Genomic DNA, 26,641 nt, shown 5'->3' on the forward strand with positions numbered 1-26,641 from the left:
TTTGACTCATGCTAGCAATCTGGACTTCAACATGCTAGCAGTGAATAGCTACATGCTAATAGTGATTAGCTAAGTGCTAAAGTGGGCTAAGAACATGCTAATAACTCTATAAAAACTCCATAGTATCCATCTGTGACAATTACCAATCTATCTATCTATCTAATAAAACTTAAACTTTCAAACTTCAAACTTTTAAAACTTCTTCAAACTTTCTGGCTATGCTTTTTCAAGCCAACTTAAAGTTTGTCCTCAAACTTTTTTATCTAGTTAAGTTGGCTTGAAAAAGCCAACTTACTGATCTACTACTTAAGCTTATTATTAAGTTGGCTTGAAAAAGCCAACTTACTGTAATCCTATTTAAACTTATTATTATTATTCTTCTGAGACTAAAATTTCTGACTCTAACTCCTCCTAGAGCTTTAACTCCACAAACTCCAAACTCGGGTCAGACCTTCAAACTGTTCTGACTTGAGTTGCTATATCTTTTCTAACTGATCGGACTTACGGTTTTCCTAAAAATGACTATTAAAGCTCGGAAAAATCCCATTGACTTTCATTGACGGAATGTTCAAATGAGCCAAGACACTCAAACTCCAACTGTCAAAATTCAAATTTAAACTACGGAAGCCTATTAGACTCAAAAACTCAATTAGACTCAAGTGCCATTCTATGTACTATTTCTAATCCATTCAAACTCATAAACTCTCTATCTATCTATCTATCTATCTATCTATCTATCTATCTATCTATCTATCTATCTATTTATCTAAACTAAATCTATCTATCAAACTAAATCTATCTATCTATCTATCAAACTAAATCTATCTATCTATCTATCTATCTATCTATCTAAACTAAATCTATCTATCAAACTAAATCTATCTATCTAAACTAAATCTATCTATCTATCTCATTCAAACTCATCTATCTATCTATCTATCTATCTATCTAAAATGGTTTATAACATTCATACTGGGAAGCAGCCTATGGAGTATCATCACTGGTAGCTGCCAAGCCACTCCTTAGCAACCAAACAGAGTACCCTAGCAACCGTATTGCAAGATCTATATCTCTGAATCAGAACATCGTGCAGACATGGGGGTTGGTTTATATTGTCAAGTAGCCTTTGGAGTATCATCACTGGTAGCTGCCAAGCCACTCCCTAGCAACCAAACAGTACCCTAGCAACTGTTTTGCAAGATCTATATCTCTGAATCAGAACATCGTGCAGACATGGGGGTTGGTTTATATTGTCAAGTAGCCTTTGGAGTATCATCACTGGTAGCTGCCAAGCCACTCCCTAGCAACCAAACAGAGTACCCTAGCAACCGTATTGCAAGATCTATATCTCTGAATCAGAACATCGTGCAGACATGGGGGTTGGTTTATATTGTCAAGTAGCCTTTGGAGTATCATCACTGGTAGCTGCCAAGCCACTCCCTAGCAACCAAACAGAGTACCCTAGCAACCGTTTTACAAGATCTATATCTCTGCATCAGAACATAGTACAGACATGGGGGTTGGTTTATATTGTCAAGCAGCCTTTGGAGTATCATCATTGGTAGCTGCCAAGCTACTCCATAGCAACCAAATAGAGTACCCTAGCAACCTTTTGCAAGATCTATATCTCTGCATCAGAACATCGTACAGACATGGGGGTTGGTTTATATCGTCAAGCAGCCTTTGGAGTATCATCACTGGTAGCTGCCAAGCCACTCCCTAGCAACCAAACAGAGTACCCTAGCAACCATTTTGTAAAATCTATATCTCTACATCAGAACATCGTAGAGACATGGCGGTTGGCTCTTTTGACTCATGCTAGGAATCTGGACTTCCAACATGCTACACATGCTAGCAGTGAATAGCTACATGCTAATAGTGATTAGCCTAATGTTAAATCTAACTACTAAACTAAAACTTAAACTTTTAAACTGAAAACTCTCAAACTTCACACTTTTAAAACTACTTCAAACTTTCTGGACCGGCTTTTTCAAGCCAACTTAAAGTTTGTCCTCAAACTTTTTTATCTAGTTATTATTATTCTTCTTAGACTAAATTTCTAAATGCATCTCCTCCTAGACTGTTCAAGCTACAACCACCAAACTCGGACCAGACCTTCAGACTATTCTGACTTAGTGTGCTATATCTTTTCAGACTGATCAGACTTACGGTTTTCCTAAAAAAGCTGATCAAAACTTGGAAAAATCCCATTGACTTTCATTGACGGAATGTTCAAATGAGCCAAGACTATTCAAACTCCAACTGTCAAAATTCAAATTTTGACAGTTGGAGAGGCTCATCAGACTCCATTAGCTGCCATTCTATGTACTATTTCTAATCCATTGAGACTCATTCAAACTTCCATTCTATCTAATATGTCTTATCTATCTATCTATCTATCTATCTATCTATCTATCTATCTATCTATCTATCAAACTAAATCTATCTATCTATCAAACTAAATCTATCTATCTATCTATCTATCAAACTAAATCTATCTATCTATCTATCAAACTAAATCTATCTATCTATTTCTCTTTCTAATCTATCTATCTATCAAACTAAATCTATCTATCTATCTATTTCTTTTTCTAATCTATATCAAACTAAATCTATCTATTTCTCTTTCTAATCTATCTATCTATCAAACTAAATCTAGCTATTTCTCTATCTATCTATCACTTCTCATCTATCAATCTATCTATCTTCTCATCTATCACTTCTCATCTATCTCTCTTCTCATCTATCACTTCTCATCTATCTCTCTATCTATCATCTATCTATCAACTCATTCAAATTCATAAACTCTATCTATCTATCTATGATCAACTCTCATAGCAACCACCCAAAACAACCTAGCAACCACCCAAAACAACCTAGCAACCACCCAGAACACCATGGCAACTGCATAGCAACCACACAAATCACCCTGGCATCATCCTAGCAACCAGCCTGGATACAACCGCATAGCAACACCATGGCAACCACCCCGAGTACCCTAGCAACCGCATAGCAACACCCTAGCAACCACCCCGAGTACCCTAGCAACCGCATAGCAACACCCTAGCAACCACCCCGAGTACCCTAGCAACCGCATAGCAACACCCTAGCAACCACCCCGAGTACCCTAGCAACCGCATAGCAACACCTTAACAACCACCCGAGTACCCTAGCAACCGCATAGCAACACCCTAGCAACCACCCCGAGTACCCTAGCAACCGCATAGCAACACCTTAGCAACCACCCCGAGTACCCTAGCAACCGCATAGCAACACCGTAGTAACCAAACAGAGTACCCTAGCAACCATTTTGCAAAATCTATATCTCTGCATCAGAACATCGTACAGACATGGGGGTTGGTTTATATTGTCAAGCAGCCTTTGGAGTATCATCACTGGTAGCTGCCAAGCCACTCCCTAGCAACCAAACAGAGTACCCTAGCAACCGTTTTGCAAAATCTATATCTCTGCATCAGTACATCGTAGAGACATGGGGGTTGGCTTTTTGACTCATGCTAGCAATCTGGACTTCCAACATGCTAGCAGTGAATGCTAATAGTGATTAGCTAAGTGCTAAAGTGGGCTAAGAACATGCTAATAACTCTATAAAAACTCCATAGTATCCATCTGTGACTATCTATCTATCTAATAAAACTTAAACTTTCAAACTTCAAACTTTTAAAACTTCTCAAACTTTCTGGCTATGCTTTTTCAAGCCAACTTAAAGTTTGTCCTCAAACTTTTTTATCTAGTTATTATTATTCTTCTTAGACTAAATTTCTAAATGCATCTCCTCCTAGACTGTTCAAGCTACAACCACCAAACTCGGACCAGACCTTCAGACTATTCTGACTTAGTGTGCTATATCTTTTCAGACTGACCAGACTTACGGTTTTCCTAAAAAAGCTGATCAAAACTTGGAAAAATCCCATTGACTTTCATTGACGGAATGTTCAAATGAGCCAAGACTATTCAAACTCCAACTGTCAAAATTCAAATTTTGACAGTTGGAGAGGCTCATCAGACTCCATTAGCTGCCATTCTATGTACTATTTCTAATCCATTGAGACTCATTCAAACTTCCATTCTATCTAATATGTCTTATCTATCTATCTATCTATCTATCTATCTATCTATCTATCTATCTATCAAACTAAATCTATCTATCTATCTATCAAACTAAATCTATCTATCTATCTATCAAACTAAATCTATCTATCTATTTCTCTTTCTAATCTATCTATCTATCAAACTAAATCTATCTATCTATCTATTTCTTTTTCTAATCTATATCAAACTAAATCTATCTATTTCTCTTTCTAATCTATCTATCAAACTAAATCTAGCTATTTCTCTATCTATCTATCACTTCTCATCTATCAATCTATCTATCTTCTCATCTATCACTTCTCATCTATCTCTCTTCTCATCTATCACTTCTCATCTATCTCTCTATCTATCATCTATCTATCAACTCATTCAAATTCATAAACTCTATCTATCTATCTATGATCAACTCTCATAGCAACCACCCAAAACAACCTAGCAACCACCCAGAACACCATGGCAACTGCATAGCAACCACACAAATCACCCTGGCATCATCCTAGCAACCAGCCTGGATACAATAGCAACCGCATAGCAACACCATGGCAACCACCCCGAGTACCCTAGCAACCGCATAGCAACACCCTAGCAACCACCCCGAGTACCCTAGCAACCGCATAGCAACACCCTAGCAACCACCCCGAGTACCCTAGCAACCGCATAGCAACACCCTAGCAACCACCCCGAGTACCCTAGCAACCGCATAGCAACACCATAGCAACCACCCCGAGTACCCTAGCAACTGCATAGCAACACCCTAGCAACCACCCCGAGTACCCTAGCAACCGCATAGCAACACCTTAGCATCCACCCCGAGTACCATAGCAACCGCATAGCAACACCCTAGCAACCACCCCGAGTATCCTAGCAACCGCATAGCAACACCTTAACAACCACCCGAGTACCCTAGCAACCGCATAGCAACACCCTAGCAACCACCCCGAGTACCCTAGCAACCGCATAGCAACACCTTAGCAACCACCCCGAGTACCCTAGCAACTGCATAGCAACACCATAGCAACCAAACAGAGTGCCCTAGCAACCAATTTGCAAAATCTATATCTCTGCATCAGAACATCGTACAGACATGGGGGTTGGTTTATATTGTCAAGCAGCCTTTGGAGTATCATCACTGGTAGCTGCCAAGTCACTCCCTAGCAACCAAACAGTACCCTAGTAACCATTTTGCAAAATCTGTATCTCTGCATCAGAACATCTTCCAGACATGGGGGTTGGTTTATATTGTCAAGCAGCCTTTGGAGTATCATCACTGGTAGCTGCCAAGCCACTCCCTAGCAACCAAACAGAGTACCCTAGCAACCGTTTTGCAAAATCTATATCTCTGCATCAGTACATCGTAGAGACATGGCGGTTGGCTCTTTTGACTCATGCTAGCAATCTGGACTTCAACATGCTAGCAGTGAATAGCTACATGCTAATAGTGATTAGCTAAGTGCTAAAGTGGGCTAAGAACATGCTAATAACTCTATAAAAACTCCATAGTATCCATCTGTGACAATTACCAATCTATCTATCTATCTATCTATCTATCTATCTATCTATCTATCTATCTATCTATCTAATAAAACTTAAACTTTCAAACTTCAAACTTTTAAAACTTCTTCAAACTTTCTGGCTATGCTTTTTCAAGCCAACTTAAAGTTTGTCCTCAAACTTTTTTATCTAGTGTTAATTATTAAACCAAACGAAATCGAAACGTTCAAAAACACTTAGCAATGTGATTCTTTTATTGAGTGATAAGCAGTGGGTACCTTTTTCCATTTTTCTGTCCGCACCAGATATTTTCTTTTTCCGCTGTAGCTCTCTAGGCACACAACAAATGCTTTCATTGGTTGAGACGCGTGATGACGCTCATCCCAAGCAGCCAGTAGCCTACTGATAAGCATCCCACCCCTCCTGTGACCCATGGTTTGTGTTGTATTCGGTTGTAGTCTATCTATGTGTATTCAAACGCAGTGAGCAAAGGACTTTCAAAATAAAAAGTACGTTAACGCGCGATAAACTAATTGTCGGCGTTAATTAATTTATGCGTTAACGCGATAAAAACGCGTTAACTTGCCCAGCCCTAATATATATATATATATATATATATATATATATATATATATATATGCAGTTACACAGCAAGGTCAAGACAGATAAATGCAACCAAAAAGCTTAATGCAGCCATATCAGAAGCTAATACATTGTGCTTTTCCTGACAAAAAACTAAAAAGAATTAGCAGCTGGATGCTGAAACTAGTGTTTTTGTGTGTATGATACTGTCATGTTTAAAAAGCAATTTGTTCCAAAGCATGTATTTAAAAAGATTATAATCTTTATAGCAACTGTGTAGTGTGTGAAAGTAATATCCCTTACAGAACAAAAATATATGAAAATATAATGCAAAATATAATGCAATATATTACATAATACATTTCCATATATGGGAAACTAGTGCTTATATTTTTCAATATACTGCAATATATGCATTGACCATGTATAGCTATATATTGATACATATAAAATACTTATAAATGAAGACAAAAATAGCATTCCAGTCATAACGTTGTATACTTTATTGTGTACATATATTGCACATACATGTTCCCCTATAAATGTGAATGTATTGTACACACATATATACACACATTCATGAAATGAGTTACAATCAGTGGTTACAACAGACTTCTTCCCAGCATGCTTTGCTTCTGACAAAGGATAGTAAATGTTAAAATTAAGTTCTATTTTATGTGTTTTGGTCAATATTGACATAGGGGTAGATCTGTTAGTGTTTAAAGTTGTATTATTTTGGAATTTAAAAGTTTTTTTCTGGTATGTGTGAGTTTTTGGGGTTACAAGTGTGCTAAATAGTAGATAATTTGGTTAGGTTTATGATTTGCTGAACAATTTTAAGACTATAGTAATTTTATTAAAATTATTAATAAAATAACAGCTGTGCACACTATAGCACAGTGATAGTCTCTTTGGTAGAAACTTTAGTATATGCAAGTGTGCTTTTGTTAACTAACTTGAAAATATAAAAAATGTAAATTATAAAATTAAAAGGATGTTACACAATATATTTTACCATATATGTGTTTATACTGCATTAGTATCTGCGATATATTATTCATGCCGTACCATATCTGATCACATTTTGATCATTTATATATAGGGAAATATATTTTCTTTCCATAAGGGATGACAAAGGTTGTAGCATCAGTTTTTTTTTTTTTTTTCACTTAATATTTTTTTGATCAAGCATTAGGCCTACATATATAACAGCTGCCACTTGACAGATAAGTATACACTGTCCAGGGCAAACAGATCTAGAAATGCCTGCATATGGTACTGTAGATTCTCCTTCCTGCAATTCATTTCCAAACAACTAAATCCAAACAGCTTGATAAGCTGGTTCAGGTGTTTGATAAGCATTGGAACTAAACTCTGCAGGAAGGTGAACCTGGGAGGAGGATTGAGTACCTTTGTATATCAACACGCTCTAGACTCAACAAAATAATGGCAGAAATTATTAAATCATGTCCACCTGCTGGTGAATGTTTATATGACATCTTGGTTGCCACATCACTGTTTTTCCGTTGGGTTGACAACTTTTCCAAAGAAGAGGATGTTGTCATTTTTTTGGTCAGTGATAAAGATCATGAATGGATGGTCAAATTTCAAAGTCTTCAGTGGGCTGGAAGACATTGGTCTGAAGTTAACTGTCGTCACTGCTGCTGCAGTGGTTCCCTTCTCATCTATATCGAGAGTAGCTTTATGTAAAGCCTGAAAGTAATTCAAAAAATTGCTGTTTTTATAGTATATTAAATATCTTCTGCTAATTTTAAATCATAATTTACAAAGAGATTTGAGACTTTACCTTTGAAATGAAAATCCCTTCTGAAATTCCTGTAAAGTTGGCTTTATATGTAAACATATCAGCCATTCCCATTCCTTTCAAAATATCATTCAAGGAATATGATGTTTCCAGAGACAGCTTGGGGACATAGATGTCAGCTTTTCTAAAGGACAATAAATTAATAAATCAATAAATCAATGATCGTCTGGTCCATACAGAGAGATTGAACTTAAAAACATTTGAACATAAGGCTTTTATAAATCGGTTAGGATAGCCCTAATTATGATTTACAGTAAAAGAAATTATGACAACCAACCTTTTCTGGACAGCTCTCCTCCATTTTTCAATGTGCTGTCTAGAGATGGCCATCTCCAGATCTTTGATGGTCTTTGATGTTCTTTTGTCTGGGATAGCCAGAAACATGGAGAAAGAGTCGTTGTAGTCAAGACAGAGGACTTTAGAAGTGAGTTCAGCATCATAATAAACTTTGAGGGATTCATATTGGTGCATCATTTGTACTGGAACGGTGGTCTCAGCGTCCACATGAAATGTATCCTTGCGGGTCCTGTTTGGGTTAAATGGCATGTCCCATTTTCCTTGGGAAGAAAGACTAGAAATATTTAATGTATCCGAGACAATGACATTCATCAGTATGACTATTGTATTTGTGTGTTTACCTTTAAAATATATGTATGTGAGAAGGAGCATCAAAGTATCAGATTCCAAATCATCAACTGCTTGATTTATTTTCCCATGTGTTTTGTCCTTCACATATGTGTTAATTTTATCTAATGTTTCTTTGATGCTGAAATCCACAGTGAAGCCTTCAGAGTGGTAAAACTTCTTCATCTTCTCCAAGAACTCAGGAAGGGGCTTAAATGTGTCGCTTACATAAAGTGCACTGCCGACATCAATGTCCACCCCTGTCCTCTGATCAATTTCTTCCAGGAGACGGTGGAACATCTGGTGCATTTCTTCAGTGCTGAAGATCGAGCTGTTATGGCCGATGCCTCTGAGAAGCTGCTGTTTGGTCTCACCACCGGCTCCTAAAGACAGCTCAGAAAGGGCCATGGACACACTGAATGGAGAGAAGAAGATATTCTTGGACTGATACTCTGGCATTTCTACAAGCCTCTTGTACAGCTGAAAAGCAAAATCATTGTTCATCTTCATCAATGATGGGAGTTTTTCACTGGCAGTAGGTTGCGGTAAAGTCTCTTGATTTCCATGGACGACTGGATAAACATTTGCAAAAGCACAAATCCAAAAATATACAATGTTATTTTCCATGATTCCTGTTAGATAAATTTAGGTCCTGAAGAAACATAACAGAAACATTTTTACAACATTATGGTAACAGAGATGCATACATTATCCTTATTATTAGATCAACATGCATTTAAGTCTTATCCAATAAAAGTTTGTAAACATAATTTTCCCACCTGTCCGGGCAGCAGCCTTATCATTCCCCAAACTGGACTGAATTATCAAGCCTATATTTTGTCTATTCGTATTATCAGAAAACTAACCTTTACTCTGTTTACTTTTTGTGTGTTTAAATTATCCAATTATTAACTACAAAGAGTAAACAGTAGTCACCAGAAGCTCTCTTAACTCATGATAGAGTATTAAACCACATAAAGTACCGGATGGCAGCAGTACCAATGAAGCAACTGCAAATATTTTTATATTATATTTTTAACAATTAAAGTATATATATATATATATATATATATATATATATATATATATATATATATATATATATGTTATTAACTTAACATTTAATTTAACATTAAATGTGTTTTAACTCCATTTAAATAGTTTGGCCAGTTTAAGAATAATTTATGCAATTTTATATTGTTTATTTGAAAGATTTAAAAGAGCAGTTTCATGTCAATCCTTGTATTGTTCTAGTGGACGTGACTGACATGGAATGTATAAAATAATTAGTAATAAATAATGCAATACTTTTTAGAGACAGCAATTAGTATATCAAATTAATTACACTGTTGAAGATGTAATTAGTAGCTAGTAATTAATTACTTTTTTTCAGAGTACTTACACTGCTTCTAACAGTTTTCATATATGTAATGTATCTTATGTATGTCTTTAATGAGTGCTCACAACCCCTGTATACGGTTTTCTTGTGCAAGCAGCACAGTACAGAGTGCATATCAAAAACTCCTGAGAAATAAGTCCATATTGATCTTCTGGTTGTTGAAATGCCCACTTATCACTTTGTAGAAGAAGAAGAAAAAAAAAGAACAATCATAATAACATCAAAAATAATTATGCCACAAATACATCCACAAATTTTAAGTTTATGATTCATTGTTGCCATTGCACTAGATGTTTTTAAATGTACATTCTAAAATTACTTCACAATCAGGATCAAATTACAATTTGTAATTTTTGCAATTTTTGTAACACTTTACAATACTGTTCTCTATGCTAAACAACATTGTCTAATGAATTAGTTAATGCATTCTGTATAATTATTTTACAGCATTTATTAATCATTGTTATGTTAATTCCTAAATATTATATTGGTCATTAGTGAATTATTATTACAATGTATTATGAACTAACAGTATAAACATACACAAATGTTCATGTTAAAATAAATGTAGAAATTAATATTAAACAGAATTAATAAATGCAGTATTGTCCACTGTTCACATCTGCATTACCTAATGTATACAACAATAAAGTGTAATCCGAGTTTCTATACGTATACTATCCACCTGTTTCCGCGGGGCGCTACTGTAAAAGAGAACGTGGGTACAACTTCCGGTGAGGCAGCGGAAGTAGCATACCAATGGTATTTTGTGTTTTAATTAGCGAAGAGGTTAAGTGTTTTTGGATCATTGTTTACTTTGTAAAGTTGCAAATCTTTATGAGAGATGTCGTTACGGTGCTCAGTGACAACAGTTTACTACATTATTAGTTAATAATATCACAATACAATAAACAGTTTTCGTGCCCTTAATTGCTCTTTACTTTACTGACCTTCCACAAAAGTGCTGCTGCATGACTAGAGCATCCTGGTCCTGCAATACATGAACAACCCGCTGTCTGTTCTTCACCTGTCACTGATGCACCAAAGCCATATGATGTGATATTTTACTCCTAACGTGTCGTGCGTGCCAGAGCCAGTCGCGTTTCCACTGTCATATACGCGATGCTAAAGGCTGATGTTAACCATTGCGATAAATACACACGTTTATGGAAAATATCGGAAACTGCTTGAGGAATGAAGACAATTCTTATATGATTATAATCGTGTATTTATTTGGTTTAATGTTTTATCTGTCTCTTCCCTGTGCCTTTGTTGATTCCTCACAAATGCATATCTTTCAGATTCACACACACTCGGTTAACTCGTATAACTCATAACTCCTGTTGTCTTCTCATGAGCTCCCTCTGTTGCTCTGGCTGAAAGGATCAGGATAAATAGACGGAGAGATCGCGCAAACATCCTCGGATAGCAATCATCGCATAATTTAGATGAAAATCAATAGAAAGTCTCAGAAAAGTGACGTAAAATAGGGTATGTTATCAATATATTTCTAAATGTGTAAGCCTTTGGATTTAAAAGCCGTAGTGGAGTTGTTTTTTGCGTTCTTGTGGCCGCAAATAAATGGAAGCAGGCGCAACTGAATAGGTCTGTGTTTTCTTTTTATGGCAATATAAATATCAGTTCGATTTAGTGGTTGATGTGCACTCCTGACATAAATTAATACATTACTATTACTGTAACATTTTTTTAATGGAAAAACACTGTTAAAATATTGATGCTGGACTCTTAAATCTTTAAGTAAAAAACAAACTTTCTTAAGTTTGGATCGTTAAATCTTGAATGACTGTCAAAACTGTTGAATGAATGAGTGTCACGTCCACCTTGTTTACTTCGAACCGGAAGACGCTCCCACGTTTGACGCAAGGCCTCATGGGGCGTAGGAAACTTGTGGATAACTTGTATGTAGAGTTTTAAAATAAAAAAAAATTCTCTTATGTCTTTGAAGCAAAGAAAATATAACAAATACAAACATTTAAAATCACCATAGAAAAAATACAGTGAACAATAAGTGAAGTTCACAACGTAATTTCGGGAGGAGTGAACCCATCTAATCTTTCAATTAGTGAAACTCAAACATAATCTCAAGAGGAGGGAACCCTAATCTTTCAATTACATCCAGAGCATATAAGCAGCTACTCACCCTGCTCTGGCATCAGTTGTTTCGATATCCCTCCACCTCCCCAACTCCACCACATAAATTAAGCATCTCATCTATCGTACTCCTCTTTCATGCAATAGTAGTCCCTGGGGGGTATATCCAAGCTCGAGTTGAAGCTGCTTCCTCGAGCCCCTCCACAGCGGAAAGCAAGCCAAATACGCTTAACCTTATTAGCTTAAAGACTCGTGAATTATAACAATAAAAAAAGAAAATAGTGCAAAGAAATATATTTACAAACCATAGAATTGATAAATTCATCTGGACATGTAACTGTTTTACAGATGCAAAAATAATACCCTAAGATTTCACTGATGGCTGGTTTTGTTAGGTCATGCAATCTCAGTGGCGGTCAGCTTTGTTCTGTCATGACCTTTCAAAAGATGCCCGATTTTGTTTTTTCACTCTCTTACGAGATTTCGAAGACAAAGGTCTTCGGTTTTGTTAGGTTACGATAGGGCTGGAAAATAATTCAATATCAATATATATTGCGATATAATTTTTTTACGATAACGGTGATATGATTTTTAAACACATTTCGGGTATTTCGATATATACATTACATCATCACTGACTTGAGGCGCAGCCGTTAGAAAGAGCAGAACACGATTGGCTATTTGCGTGATGACGTACACCACAGAGACATGCAGCCACCAGCCAGTGCTCAACATAGACTGTAAAAAAAGATGGACGACGCGACACCACTTCCTTCCATTGTATTGAACTGAAGCCATAATGGACGCTGATGGGCGCTGACGTTACGCAAAAACGTCAGTTTGGAACCTGGGCATGCGCAGAAGGAATCATCAGTGGAGCCCGGAGGCGGAATCGCGGTATCAAATTTCCGCCCAGACGGCTGCGTCATCATTGATGTATTTTAAATAGGCTATATAAATTGTACGTAATTTAAAATTCTACCTATGAAATAATAGGCTGTTCTAGAGCAATAATATTTTTGCAACAGCAAATTCACTAGATAAACTCAATATAATATGCCACTTGACTAGAAACAACTGCCATTTTAAATAAAAGGTTTAAACTAACGTTACAGGAGATCAATTGCTGTAGACAGTGCTCGATAATTAATTAGAGTAGGCTTAGGCCATCATTAGTTTTATACTGCTAATTATTATTTTATACCCATAAAAATAATTAGTAACTGCCAGATAACGATCACCTGCTTTTTTCCGTCATGGCTAACATTAGCCATGTTATCTTAACTAATAACGTTTATTAATTAGCTTATGAAGCCCACATTTAACTTTACAGAGAAAAGCTCAGATATCCGTCAGATCCTGTAGGTCAGTTAGTACAGTTTACTGCTGAACAGCTCATTTTGTCGGTGTGAAATAACACAGAAACGTACTCGGTTACTAATGTAACCTCGGTTCCCTGAGATACGGAACGAGTACTGCGTATGGGGAAAGGTCTCCTTTTTCCCCGTTACTGAAGCCTTTTTCAATAACGCAGTGTAACTGCATCGTCATTGGTTCACTCATAGACAAGTTGTTGAACCAATGACGGCGCGGCATAGCTGCGCGGCCTATGGCGACAAAGCGCACAAATATTTAGGGCGGGGTTTAGGGCTATATAAGCGGGCGTTTCGCCATAGGATTTCAGGTCATTCGACTGAAGCGACGACACTGAAGCCGCAGCCTCGTGGCACGGCATGTAACGCAGTACTCGTTCCGTATCTCAGGGAACCGAGGTTACATTAGTAACCGAGTACGTTCACTTTCGATACTTCACTCGTACTGCGTATGGGGAACGAATTCAACCGCGCCATGCCACGGCAGGGAACGACTGGACTTGTCTTGGGCACCGTGAGGGAACCAGAGGACAAGTGAGAAGGCCGGAGCCGTCGAACCCTCGTAACATTACAAAAAGGGAGTTAACTCCCAGAGTGGCATGAAGCGGAGCTCGATAGAGGCCGCTGGGTCATACCGAGAGGACCCGAGCTTGTAAGTTCAGGACGTCCAAATGATAAAATCACAAAAGTGGACGGCGAGGCCCAAGAGGAAGCCATTCCTCTAGTAGAGTGAGCTCTAACTCCTATGGGGCAGTCGAGGCCCATAGAAGAGTAACAAAGAGCAATAGCGTCGACTATCCAACACGAAAGACGTTGCTTTGAGACCGAAGACCCTTTGGTGCGGCCACCAAAGCAGATAAAGAGCTGATCAGATTGCCGAAAGGCTGTGATCGATCAACATAGGTCCTTAATGCCCTGACAGGGCAGAGTAGTTCCAGCTCTCGCTTGTGCGACGAGGGAGGAAGCGCTGAGAGGGAAATAACCTGTGCTCTGAATGGAGTCGAGAGCACCTTAGGGACGTAGCCATGCCTAGGTTTCAGAACGACTGTGGCGTCGTTGGGCCCGAACTCAAGGCATGCAGGGCTCACGGAGAGTGCCTGCAAGTCACCAACTCGCTTAACCGATGCTAGTGCAAGTAGCAGAGAGGTTTTGAGCGTCAGGGGCCTGAGGTCAGCTGAACGCAGTGGCTCAAAGGGAGGCCCTTTAAGAGCTCTGAGGACCAAAGAGAGGTCCCAGGTGGGAACAGTGAGAAGACGAGGAGGATTTAATCGCCTAGAACCTCTCAAGAAATGCACCACAAGGTTGTTTCGTCCCACTGACTGGCCAGCGATAGGAGCGTGAAACGCTGCAATGGCTGCTATGTAAACTTTGAGCGTTGAAGGGGTGCGACCCTGATCCAAACGCTCCTGGAGAAAAGACAGTATCTGAGATACGTCACACTCCACTGGGTCTATGCTACGTGTAGAACACCAGTCAACAAAGACCGTCCATTTCTGGGCGTAGAGGCGTCTCATGGACGGAGTTCTCACCTGAGAAATGGTATTCAGCACTTCCCCGGGGAGGTTAGCAGGCTCCCGTCGAGGGACCAGAAGTGCAGAGCCCAGAGTTCTGGCTGGGGATGCCAAATCGTCCTGTTCGCCTGAGAGAGGAGGTCCCGTCTCAGGGGGATCGGCCAGGGAGCAACAGCTCTGAGTACCAAACTTGAATCCTCCAGAGCGGGGCCACCAAGAGGACTCTGTGCTTGTCTTCCCTGATTCGTCTGATGACCTGTGGGATCAGAGCGATCGGGGGAAAAGCGTAAAGGAGGGTGCTGGGCCAGACATGGGCCAGCGCATCTTCCTCCTTCGAGAAATAAATTGGGCAGTGAGAGTTGCCTTCTGAAGCGAAGAGGTCTACCTCTGCCTTTCCGAAGAACTCCCAGATCATGAGAACCGTCTGGGGGTGGAGCATCCACACGTCTGAGGGGACATTGCTCCGAGATAGCATGTCTGCTCCCAAGTTTGTTCTCCCGGGTATGTGAGTCGCCCTGAGCGACTGAACCCTTGGTGATGCAAATTCCAGAAGACGCTTCGCCAGAGCGCATAAGCGGCTGGACGAAAGACCGCCCTGGTGATTTATGTATGACACCACTGTCATGCTGTCCGACTGGACTAAGACGTGGCGCCCTGTCAGGTGCGCCTGGAACGCATGAAGGGCTCGAATCACTGCCAACATCTCGAGGCAGTTGATGTGCAGATGGCATTCCTCGTGAGAACACGAGCCGAAGGCCGGTCTGCCCTCGCAAAGAGCGCCCCAACCTGTGTTGGACGCATCTGTTGAGAGCACCGTCCTTCTGGACACCGCCTGTAGGGGTACCCCTTGGCTGGAACTTCAACCAGTACTGCAGAGGCCGCATCCGAAGAAGGCCGAGCTGCAGAACCGGGGAGGCGGAAGCCATCAGCCCTAGCATCCTCTGGAAAAACTTCAGAGGGAAATAGGCTCTGTTCCTGACCGATGCCACGAGCTGCTGAATGGCCAGAGCGCACTCTGGAGAGACTACAGCCGTCATACGGACTGAGTCGAAAACCGCACCCAGGAACGATATACACTGGCTGGGGAGCAGTGAGCTCTTGGCAAAGTTGACCCTGAGACCCAGGCACTCCAGTAACACTGAGTAACACGGATCTGAGATGCTCCAGCCTGGCTCGTGACTGGGCTAGGATGAGCCAGTCGTTGAGGTAATTGAGAACCCGGATTCCCATCTGTCTCAGTGGGGAAAGCGCTGCGTTCATGCACTTGGTAAAAGTGCGAGGAGCTAGGGACAGTCCGAATGGAAGGACCGTATATTGGTAAGCCACACCCTCGAACGTGAATCTCAAGAATCGCCTGTGATGGGGGGCTATCTGGATGTGAAAGTATGCATCTTTCAGGTCCAGCGAGCAGAAACAGTCCCGGGGGCAAACCTGCGCAAGGATCTGCTTCAGCGTTAGCAGCTTGAACTTCCGTCTCATGAGGGAGAGGTTCAAGAGCCTGAGATCTAAGATGGGTCTGAGACCGCCATCTTTTTTGGGAACTAGAAAATAACGGCTGTAGAACTCCGAATTGCTCTCTGAGGGGGAAACTATTTCTATAGCTCCTTTCCTCAGAAGAGACGTGACTTCGGCTCAGAGGACATGAACGTCGTCCGTCTTGACTGAAGTCTGGAAGCAGACGTGGAGCTAGAGCGTTTAGGCAGGAAGTGTCGCATAGCCTGGGACGACTTTTGTGCTGCAGTAAAACGCTCTGTAAAGCCCTCTACTGCTGGCCCGAAGAGACCAGAAGGAGAGACTGGGGCATCCAAAAAGGCCGTCTTGTCCATCTCCTTAATCTCGGTCAGGTTGAGCCACAAATGGTGCTCAAGCACGACCAGGCTGGCCATGGATCGTCCGATGGCCTGAGCTGTGGCCTTTGTGGAGGTCACGGAAGGCAGGTGCATCGACGCCGGACTCATCCAGAGAACGGAGGAGCTTCGCTTGAAACACCTGGAGAATAGCCATGGTGTGCAGCGCTGAGGCAGCCTGGCCCGCGGACGTATATGCTCTGCCAACCAGGGCAGAAGATGTCCTGCAGGGCTTGGATGGAAGGGCCCTCTTAGTTTTCCAACCCACAGCCGTGGGGGGACAGAGGTGAGCCGCCACTGCTTTGTCCAGGGGCGGTAGATGCTCGTAACCCTTCTCTTCAGAGCCATCCACAGAGGTGAGAGCTGAATAATGTGTTATACGTAGGCGGGCAGAATACGGGACGCGCCACGACTTCGTCAGCTCGTCCTGAACCTCTGGGAAAAACGGTGCGGCGCGTTGACGAGGGGCCTGGCGGGAACCCGGCAGGAACCACTCGTCGAGCCTGCTCCGTGATGGCTCCTCTGGCGGAGCCCATTCGCGGTCCAAAACCTCTACTGCTTTCAAGAAGCAGCGGAAGAGCTCGGCATCCATACCCGGCTTGCAGTCAATGGGCTCCAGCGAGGGAAGGCGGGCCCAACCTTCGGTTTCAGAGGCCGCGAGAGACATGGAGTCATCAAGCGGCTCGACCTCAGAACCGCCAAAAGAGATGAGGTCGCTCGCATCTGCCGAGGAACACAGCTCAGGGCGGGAGAACAGGACAGGGGACTGCTCTCTCGGGGGAGAGGGTGAGGCACGCGGGGAAGTCGGTGTGACGTCATCCAACTCTGTGCGCTGGGCCGCTCTGCCCCGCTGTCTCTTCCTAGCCGGCTCGCGGGAGGAAGAAGACAGGAGGGCGTTAGCCGCGAGATCGCCTTCACTGAAGAAGGCGATCCGCGAGCGCAGAGAGGCGAGACTCATGTTATTACAGTGAGAACACGAGGTCCGGTGAGCACTGCCTCTGCATGGGGTCTGCCCAGGCAGCCGACACACTCACCGTGTCCGTCGTCGTCATGCAGAGGGGCTCTGCATTTGCCACACGAGTGGCGCGGCATTTGTAACAACGCCGCCGCCGTGAAAGCAGCGTTTGAGGGGCTCTTTTTAGAGCGGCGAGGGCCGCTAGAGCGGTGAAAACCGCTGTTGGAAAGCTCTTTTAGAGCGGCAATAAACCGTGGAAAAATCGCTCTTTTAGGTGCGCCGGATAGTGGCAGGAGACGGGCTGGCAGGTGGCCGGAAGCAGGAAGCGGGCGGCTCGAGACGGCGCTCAAGGCAACAGTCGACGAGGGCGCCAGCGCTTCTTCGTCGGCAAGCTCAGCAGTCCGCTGCGGGAGCCTCTTCGACGGCGGCGAGAGCTTCTTTCCAGGCGAGCTTCTTCCAGGCGGCGAACACTTCAGCCGGAGATCAGCGAAGAGCGATGTGAAGTCGTCGCTGAAGGAGAGAGAACTGAAATCCTATGGCGAAACGCCCGCTTATATAGCCCTAAACCCCGCCCATTTCAGCGGGAATATTCGCGCGCTCTGTCGCCATAGGCCGCGCAGCTATGCCGCGCCGTCACTGGTTCAACAACTTGTCTATGAGTGAACCAATGACGATGCAGTTACACTGCGTTATTGGAAAAGGCTTGAGTAACGGGGAAAAAGGAGATCTTTCCCCATACGCAGTACGAGTGAAGTATCGAAAGGGAACTGAAAATTAACAGTTATTTATTTATCTTCACTCTCCCCTCGAAGCTCCAACAGTCCTCAGACGAGCTGTCAATCAACTGTGAATCACGACAACACGCCCCGTTTCTATAGCATCATTTTTTACAGTCTATGCACCAAATTGTGAGCTAAAATCAAACTTATCACAAAAACGAACAATTGAATATAAATCAGCGTGATAACAACTACCTTAAATGACCAGAACCATCTTTCAGAAAATTTTATTTGAAGCAATTTATTTTTATGTTTTAACTTAAAGGTGCGTTCACGTGGCCTCGTAATTCCTGTAGTTACGAGATTCTAGCTTGTAAAAAGCATTCACGTCCTCATAGAGCTCGTAATTACAGCTTGTAAGCTGGGAGTTTTCTGAAAGCTCCCACATGTACCACGTGGCCGCTGTACCACCTGACCGCTGCAGATTCATGTAGGCGTTGATAGTGGTGCCATGGAAACGCATAATTCCCAGTCCGAGGACGTGAACTGCTCCGAATATAACATCACGTGTTGTCATTTCAAGAATCCGTTAAATACGAGGTGACGTGAGTTACGAACAAGCATAAATTATGAACAAACAAAACTATAAACAAAACCATATATATGGATTGAAGTTTCATGAACCTTTTAAGTACACAAAATGTGCTTAATTCTGAGTTGGATATCAAAATTACACTCTAAGACAGACACAGTATATATGGTGCATGAAAGTAATACACTAAAGGCTGTATTGCCAGTATTTTCGATTTTTTACTTTACTTTTTTCAACACTTCTTTCCAGTTAAGAATTGCATTTAACAGTTGCCAGAAGAAATCATCTTCTGAAAACCAGATTGCTGCTGTGTCTCTTTCCCCAAACTGGACTGAATAATAAAATAAACTTTGATAAACTTTCACTTTGTTTACTTTTTATTTTACTCAGCAAAGAGAACTAATTATTAACTACTAAGAATTGACTCAAATCAGTGCAATAAATAAAAGTTTTCCAGCATCAGTTTAACCACATTGATGAGGTGACAGCTGATATGTAACTAATGTACAGTAGTTACCATCATTTTTAAAATGATTTTTATTACATATATATTTAATTATTAAGGACAGTACATTTTAATATTTATTTCAATTTGAAAACACTGTAGTTTACCATTAAAATATGTATACTTAGCTATTTGTAAATGTTTTTTTGTTTTTTTTTAGGTGATGTTAGATATTAAGAACCCCTGAATGACCTGTATTATTATGCAATCTGAATAAAATGGGTGCATGTCAACAAATGAGTAATGAAGTTGAGATATTGATCCACTTAATGTTGAAATACACACAGATCACTGCATAGATTGGGTAAAGGGAAAACACTGCCATTCAGTGTCAGCAAAACCCTTGAACTGAAAAGATCCCAGCCAGCACAGCTATGTGGGGCCCAGATGAGTGTCACCTGGGCTGTCTAACTGGGGCCCAGCCAGTTTTGTCCACAGTTTCTATGGAGGCCCCACATGGGTTAGCCCAGATGAAATGAACACTGTGTGCACACAGGCTGTTAAATGTAACACAGAAACATGCTGGAGTTAATGAGATAATTAGGTGATAACAAGCAGAATGACAGAAGGACGGAGGAACAACAAGAACTACAACTTCAGCCACAGCCTTCGATGAAATCAACTGAAAATAAAAGACATTAAAGTTGCCCTAGAATAAAAAAAATGTAATTTACCTTGGCATAGTTAAATAACAAGAGTTCAGTACATGGAAATGATATACAGTGAGTCTCAAACTCCATTGTTTCCTCCTTCTTATATAAATCTCATTTGTTTAAAAGACCTCCGAAGAACAGGCGAATTTCAACATAACACCGACTGTTACGTAACACTCGGGGTGTACGCCCCCAATATTTGCATATGCCAGCCCATGATTGAGGCATTACTCAAGGGCAGCCAGTATTAATGTCTGGATGAAAGGCATTACACAAAGGGCAGAACATCAGGATGTGCACAGCTGAATCATCAGACTAGGTAAGTAAGCAAGCAAGGACAATAGCGAAAAATGGCAGATGGAGCAATAATAACTGACATGATTCATGATATCATGATATTTTTAGTGATATTTGTAAACTGTCTTTCTAAATGTTTCGTTAGTATGTTGCTAATGTACTGTTAAATGTGGTTAAAGTTACCATAGTTTCTTACTGTAGTCACGGAGACAAGAGCCGTCGCTATTTTCATTTTTTAAACACTTGCAGTCTGTATACCTGATAAGCACAACTTCATTCTTTATAAATCTCTCCAACAGTGTAGCATTAGCCGTTAGCCAGGGAGCATAGCTTCAAACTCATTCAGAATTAATGTAAACATCAAACAATTTTGAGGGTTATATTAGCTGTTTTAACTTTTTTATGTTGTTTAAGGCAAGCGCGAGCTCTTGGGGCGTGGAGCACAAGATTTAAAGGGCCACACACCCTGAATCGGCCCATTTATAATGATGCCCCAAAATAGGCAGTTAAAAAAATGAATTTAAAAAAAAAAAAAGGGGTATTTTGAGCTGAAACTTCACAGACACATTCAGGGGACACCTTAGACTTATATAACATCTTTAAAAAAAAAAAAAAAGTTCTAGGGCACCTTTAAATCTTTCAAGATCTGATTAAACATCTCCACAAACAGCATTACCAACTTCACTTATTACTAACCAGATTGACTTTATTTCTGACACACATCTACAAAAGTTGTTATTGAGAATTACCAGAGGTTTAGAGATTGATGATTTGTTGAAAATAAGTTTGGTTTGATGTCACCATGATCGAGGTCAGTGCTTACTTCAGTTAGACAGTTTTACTCTTGACTGTTTTAATGTTTGTGTTGTTCTGGCTGTTTGTTATGGCAAGAAAAACAAGAGACAATGTGGTCAGCTGTTAGATTATAAGAATGTAATCATCATTTAGTGGCTTAATTCACTGATCTAATGACTGAGTTTTATACAGGCAAAATGTGTTTCTCTTTTAGAATTTCAATAATAAAACCGCTTTAATCAGAAAATTTGAAAAACACATTGTTCACTAAACACTTCAAACCTCTTGCAAGACAGACATCAAGAATCAGCGTATGAATCTCAACAATGGTGACATGCTTCATGCCGCAATACATTCTGGGAGCCATGGATGAGTTTTGTATGAGGCACCCAGAATGCATTGCGGCGTGAAGCATGTCACCATTGTTGAGAGTCATACGCTTATTCTTGATGTCTGTGTGTGAATAAGTTTTGCAGATGTTTTGTTGTTTTTCTAGAAAAGATCCAGCACAAAGTTAACAACATTTTTTTTCATAGCTCATTTATTAGATCAGTGAATAAAGCTATAACATGATGACAGTTATATTCTTATCGTCAAACAGCCAAACTCCTGCCTTTCTTGTCATAACAAACAGCTAAAGCAGCCAGAGAAAAACCAACACTAAAACATTCAAGAGTAAAACTGCCTAACTGAAGTAAGCACTGACCTCGATCATGGTGACATCAAACCAAACTTATTTTCAACAAATCATCAACCTCTAAACCTCTGGTAATTCTCAATAAGAACTTCTGTAGATGTGTGTCAGAAATAAAGTCAATCTGGTTAGTAATAAGTAAGCTGGTAATGCTGTTTGTGGAGTTGTTTGATCAGATCTTGAGAGATTTAATGTCTTTTATCTTCAGTTGATTTCATCGAAGGCTGCTGAAGTTGTAGTTCTTGTTGTTCCTCTGTCCTTCTGTGATTCTGCTTGTTATCACCTAATTATCTAATTAACTCCAGCATGTTTCTGTGTTACATTTAACAGCCTGTAGTGTGCACACTGAGCAGTGTTCATTTCATCTGGGCTAACCCATGTGGGGCCTCCATGGAAACTGTGGACAAAACGTTTTTATTTTTTTTTGTTACGGTCACTGTCTCTCTCACCTTCCCTGAACTCCATTTCCCATCATTCCTCTTTCTGCTCACCTGCTCATGCTCAGCAATCACTCACACCTGATCATCTTCACCTTATCACGCAAGCACGTAAGCACACACATCACTCTGGCACTTGGTTTGAAGAAGGACTCACTTACCACTTACAGCGTATGCTATTACCTCCAGTGTCTCTCCTGACCCTCCATGTCTCCAGCGTCTCCCTGATGCTCTTTGTCTCCATCGTCTTCCTTATTAAAGGTCAAGACAGATAAATGCAACCAAAAAGCTTAATGCAGCCATATCAGAAGCTAATACATTGTGCTTTTCCTGACAAAAAACTAAAAAGAATTAGCAGCTGGATGCTGAAACTTTTTGTGTGTATGATACTGTCATGTTTAAAAAGCAATTTGTTCCAAAGCATGTATTTAAAAAGATTATAATCTTTATAGCAACTGTGTGATGTGTGAAAGTAATATCCCTTACAGAACAAAAATATATGGGAATATACTGCAAAATATAATGCAATATATTACATAATACATTTCCATATATTGGAAACTAGTGCTTATATTTTTCAATATACTGCAATATATGCATTGACCATGTATAGCTATATATTGATACATATAAAATACTTATAAAATACTTATAAATGAAGACAAAAATAGCATTCCAGTCATAAAGTTGTATACTTTATTGTGTACATATATTGCACATACATGTTCCCCTATAAATGTGAATGTATTGTACACACATATATACACACATTCATGAAATGAGTTACAATCAGTGGTTACAACAGACTTCTTCCCAGCATGCTTTGCTTCTGACAAAGGATAGTAAATGTTAAAATTAAGTTCTATTTTATGTGTTTTGGTCAATATTGACATAGGGGTAGATCTGTTAGTGTTTAAAGTTGTATTATTTTGGAATTTAAAAGTGTGCTAAAGAGTAGATAATTTGGTTAGGTTTATGATTTGCTGAACAATTTTAAGACTATAGTAATTTTATTTTAAAAAAAAAAAAAAAACAGCTGTGCACGCTATAGCACAGTGATAGTCTCTTTGGTAGAAACTTTAGTATATGCAAGTGTGCTTTTGTTAACTAACTTGAAAATATAAAAAAAGTTAATTATAAAATAAAAGAGATGTTACCCAATATATTTTACCATATATGTGTTTATACTGCATTAGTATCTGCAATATATTACTCATGCCGTACCATATCTGATCACATATTAATCTATATATTATGAAGTATATTAGTGAATATAAAATTACATACACTATGATATATTGGTAAATATATTATCACATATTTTTCAATATATGAAAAGCAGCTATTCCTTATGTATTATTCAATATATTGTAATATATTTATGCAATATATTTTTCTGTATATTTTGAAATATTCTGTTAAATCATGTCATATATTGATCATTTATATATAGGGAAATATATTTTTAATTTATGTAATTTATTAATTTTCTTTTCATAAGGGATGACAAAAGGTTGTAGCATCGTTTTTTTTTTCTTTCTTTTTTTTTACTTAATATTTTTCTGATCAAGCATTACATATAACAGTTGCCACTTGACAGATAAGTATACACTGTCCAGGGCAAACAGATCTAGAAATGCCTGCATATGGTACTGTAGATTCTCCTTCCTGCAATTTATTTCCAAACAACTAAATCCAAACAGCTTGATAAGCTGGTTCAGGTGTTTGATAAGCATTGGAACTAAACTCTGCAGGAAGGTGAACCTGGGAGGAGGATTGAGTACCTTTGTATATCAACACGCTCTAGTCTAGACTCAACAAAATAATGGCAGAAATTATTAAATCATGTCCACCTGCTGGTGAATGTTTATATGACATCTTGGTTGCCACATCACTGTTTTTCCGTGGGGTTGACAACTTTTCCAAAGAAGAGGATGTTGTCATTTTTTTGGTCAGTGATAAAGATCATGAATGGATGGTCAAAACTCAAAGTCTGCATTGGGCTGTAAGACATTGGTCTGAAGTTAACTGCCGTCACTGCTGCTGCAGTGGTTCCCTTCTCATCTATATCGAGAGTAGCTTTATGTAAAGCCTGAAAGTAATTCAAAATGAGTTCTCTTAAAAATTGCTGTTTTTATAGTATATTAAATATCTTCTGTTAATTTTAAATCATAATTTACAAAGTGATTTGAAACTTTACCTTTGAAATGAAAATCCTTTCTGAAATTCCTGTAAAGTTGGCTTTATATGTAAACATATCAGCCATTCCCATTCCTTTCAAAATATCATTCAAGGAATATGATGTTTTCAGAGACAGCTTGGGGACATAGATGTCAACTTTTCTAAAGGACAATAAATTAATAAATCAATAAATCAATGATCGTCTGGTCCATACAGAGAGATTGAACTTAAAAACATTTGAACATCTATAAGGCTTTTACAAATCAGTTAGGATAGCCCTAATTATGATTTACAGTAAAATATGACAACCAACCTTTTCTGGACAGCTCTCCTCCATTTTTCAATGTGCTGTCTAGAGATGGCCATCTCCAGATCTTTGATGGTCTTATCTCTTTTGTCAATATCTGGGACAGCCAGAAACATGGAGAAAGAGTCGTTGTAGTCAAGACAGAGGACTTTAGAAGTGAGTTCAGCATCATAATAAACTTTGAGGGATTCATATTGGTGCATCATTTGTACTGGAACGGTGGTCTCAGCGTCCACATGAAATGTATCCTTGCGGGTCCTGTTTGGGTTAAATGGCATTTCCCATTTTCCTTGGGAAGAAAGACTAGAATTATTTAATGGATCCGAGACAATGACATTCATCAGTATGACTATTGTATTTGTGTGTTTACCTTTAAAATATATGTATGTGAGAAGGAGCATCACAGTATCAGATTCCAAATCACCAACTGCTTGATTTATTTTCCCATGTGTTTTGTCCTTCACATATGTGTTAATTTTATCTAATGTTTCTTTGATGCTGAAATCCACAGTGAAGCCTTCAGAGTGGTAAAACTTCTTCATCTTCTCCAAGAACTCAGGAAGGGGCTTAAATGTGTCGCTTACATAAAGTGCACTGCCGACATCAATGTCCACCCCTGTCCTCTGATCAATTTCTTCCAGGAGACGGTGGAACATCTGGTGCATTTCTTCATAGCTGAAGATCGAGCTGTTATGGCCGATGCCTCTGAGAAGCTGCTGTTTGGTCTCACCACCGGCTCCTAAAGACAGCTCAGAAAGGGCCATGGACACACTGAATGGAGAGAAGAAGATATTCTTGGACTGATACTCTGGCATTTCTACAAGCCTCTTGTACAGCTGAAAAGCAAAATCATTGTTCATCTTCATCAATGATGGGAGTTTTTCATTGGCAGTAGGTTGCGGTAAAGTCTCTTGATTTCCATGGACGACTGGATAAACAATTGCAAAAGCACAAATCCAAAAATATACAATGTTATTTTCCATGATTCCTGTTAGATAAATTTAGGTCCTGAAGAAACATAACAGAAACATTTTTACAACATTATGGTAACAGAGATGCATACATTATCCTTATTATTAGATCAACGTGCATTTAAGTCATATCCTATAAAATTTTGTCAACATAATTTTCCCACCTGTCTGGGCAGCAGCCTTATCATTCCCCAAACTGGACTGAATAATCAAGCCTATATTTTGTCTATTCGTATTATCAGAAAACTAACCTTTACTCTGTTTACTTTTTTTGTGTTTATAGAAAATGCTCCAATTATTAACTACAAAGAGTAAACAGTAGTCACCAGAAGCTCTCTTAACTCATGATAGAGTATTAAACCACATAAAGTACTGGATGGCAGCAGTACCAATAAAACAACTGCAAATATGTTTAATTTGTAGTAAACAGGGATGCAAACTTTAATGTAATGACAGTTTCAGACAAGACAATCACTTTCCATTCTTCTAACCAGTGTTGGTTGTAATGCATTACTACTAATTGTTGTATTTTATGTATTACTAATTAAATACTGTAATTTAATTACTTTTCCTTAAAAAGGTACAATAAGGGGTTGCTTCTTAATTTTTCTGTAATTTAATTACATTTAATTCTGTTGTAATTGCATTAAATACTGTATAG

The 26,641-nt window shown here is 39.6% G+C and overlaps 2 protein-coding genes across 3 annotated transcripts; both read right to left on the reverse strand.

Annotated features, from left to right (window-relative positions):
- Positions 1-6,668: 6,668 nt before the first annotated feature.
- LOC137034292 (alpha-1-antiproteinase-like) lies at positions 6,669-9,454 on the reverse strand. 2 transcript variants are annotated; one of them, XM_067407069.1, is made up of 5 exons: positions 9,412-9,454; positions 8,647-9,284; positions 8,286-8,373; positions 7,991-8,132; positions 6,669-7,896 (listed from the first exon to the last, which is right to left on the reverse strand). In XM_067407069.1, exons 2-5 carry the CDS (start codon positions 9,257-9,259, stop codon positions 7,696-7,698), a joined length of 1,044 nt encoding a protein of 347 aa, XP_067263170.1. In that variant the 5' UTR covers positions 9,260-9,284; positions 9,412-9,454; the 3' UTR covers positions 6,669-7,695. The 2 variants fall into 2 exon arrangements, with proteins under 2 accessions (XP_067263170.1, XP_067263169.1); XM_067407068.1 differs by having other exon boundaries at positions 8,286-8,565.
- Positions 9,455-23,200: 13,746 nt separating this feature from the next.
- LOC137034322 (corticosteroid-binding globulin-like) lies at positions 23,201-26,177 on the reverse strand. The gene is made up of 5 exons (XM_067407139.1): positions 26,145-26,177; positions 25,380-26,017; positions 25,016-25,298; positions 24,722-24,863; positions 23,201-24,613 (listed from the first exon to the last, which is right to left on the reverse strand). Exons 2-5 carry the CDS (start codon positions 25,990-25,992, stop codon positions 24,413-24,415), a joined length of 1,239 nt encoding a protein of 412 aa, XP_067263240.1. The 5' UTR covers positions 25,993-26,017; positions 26,145-26,177; the 3' UTR covers positions 23,201-24,412.
- Positions 26,178-26,641: the final 464 nt, after the last annotated feature.

This window comes from Chanodichthys erythropterus, chromosome 13, assembly GCF_024489055.1.
Source record: "Chanodichthys erythropterus isolate Z2021 chromosome 13, ASM2448905v1, whole genome shotgun sequence".
NCBI classification, from domain to species: Eukaryota; Metazoa; Chordata; class Actinopteri; order Cypriniformes; family Xenocyprididae; genus Chanodichthys; species Chanodichthys erythropterus.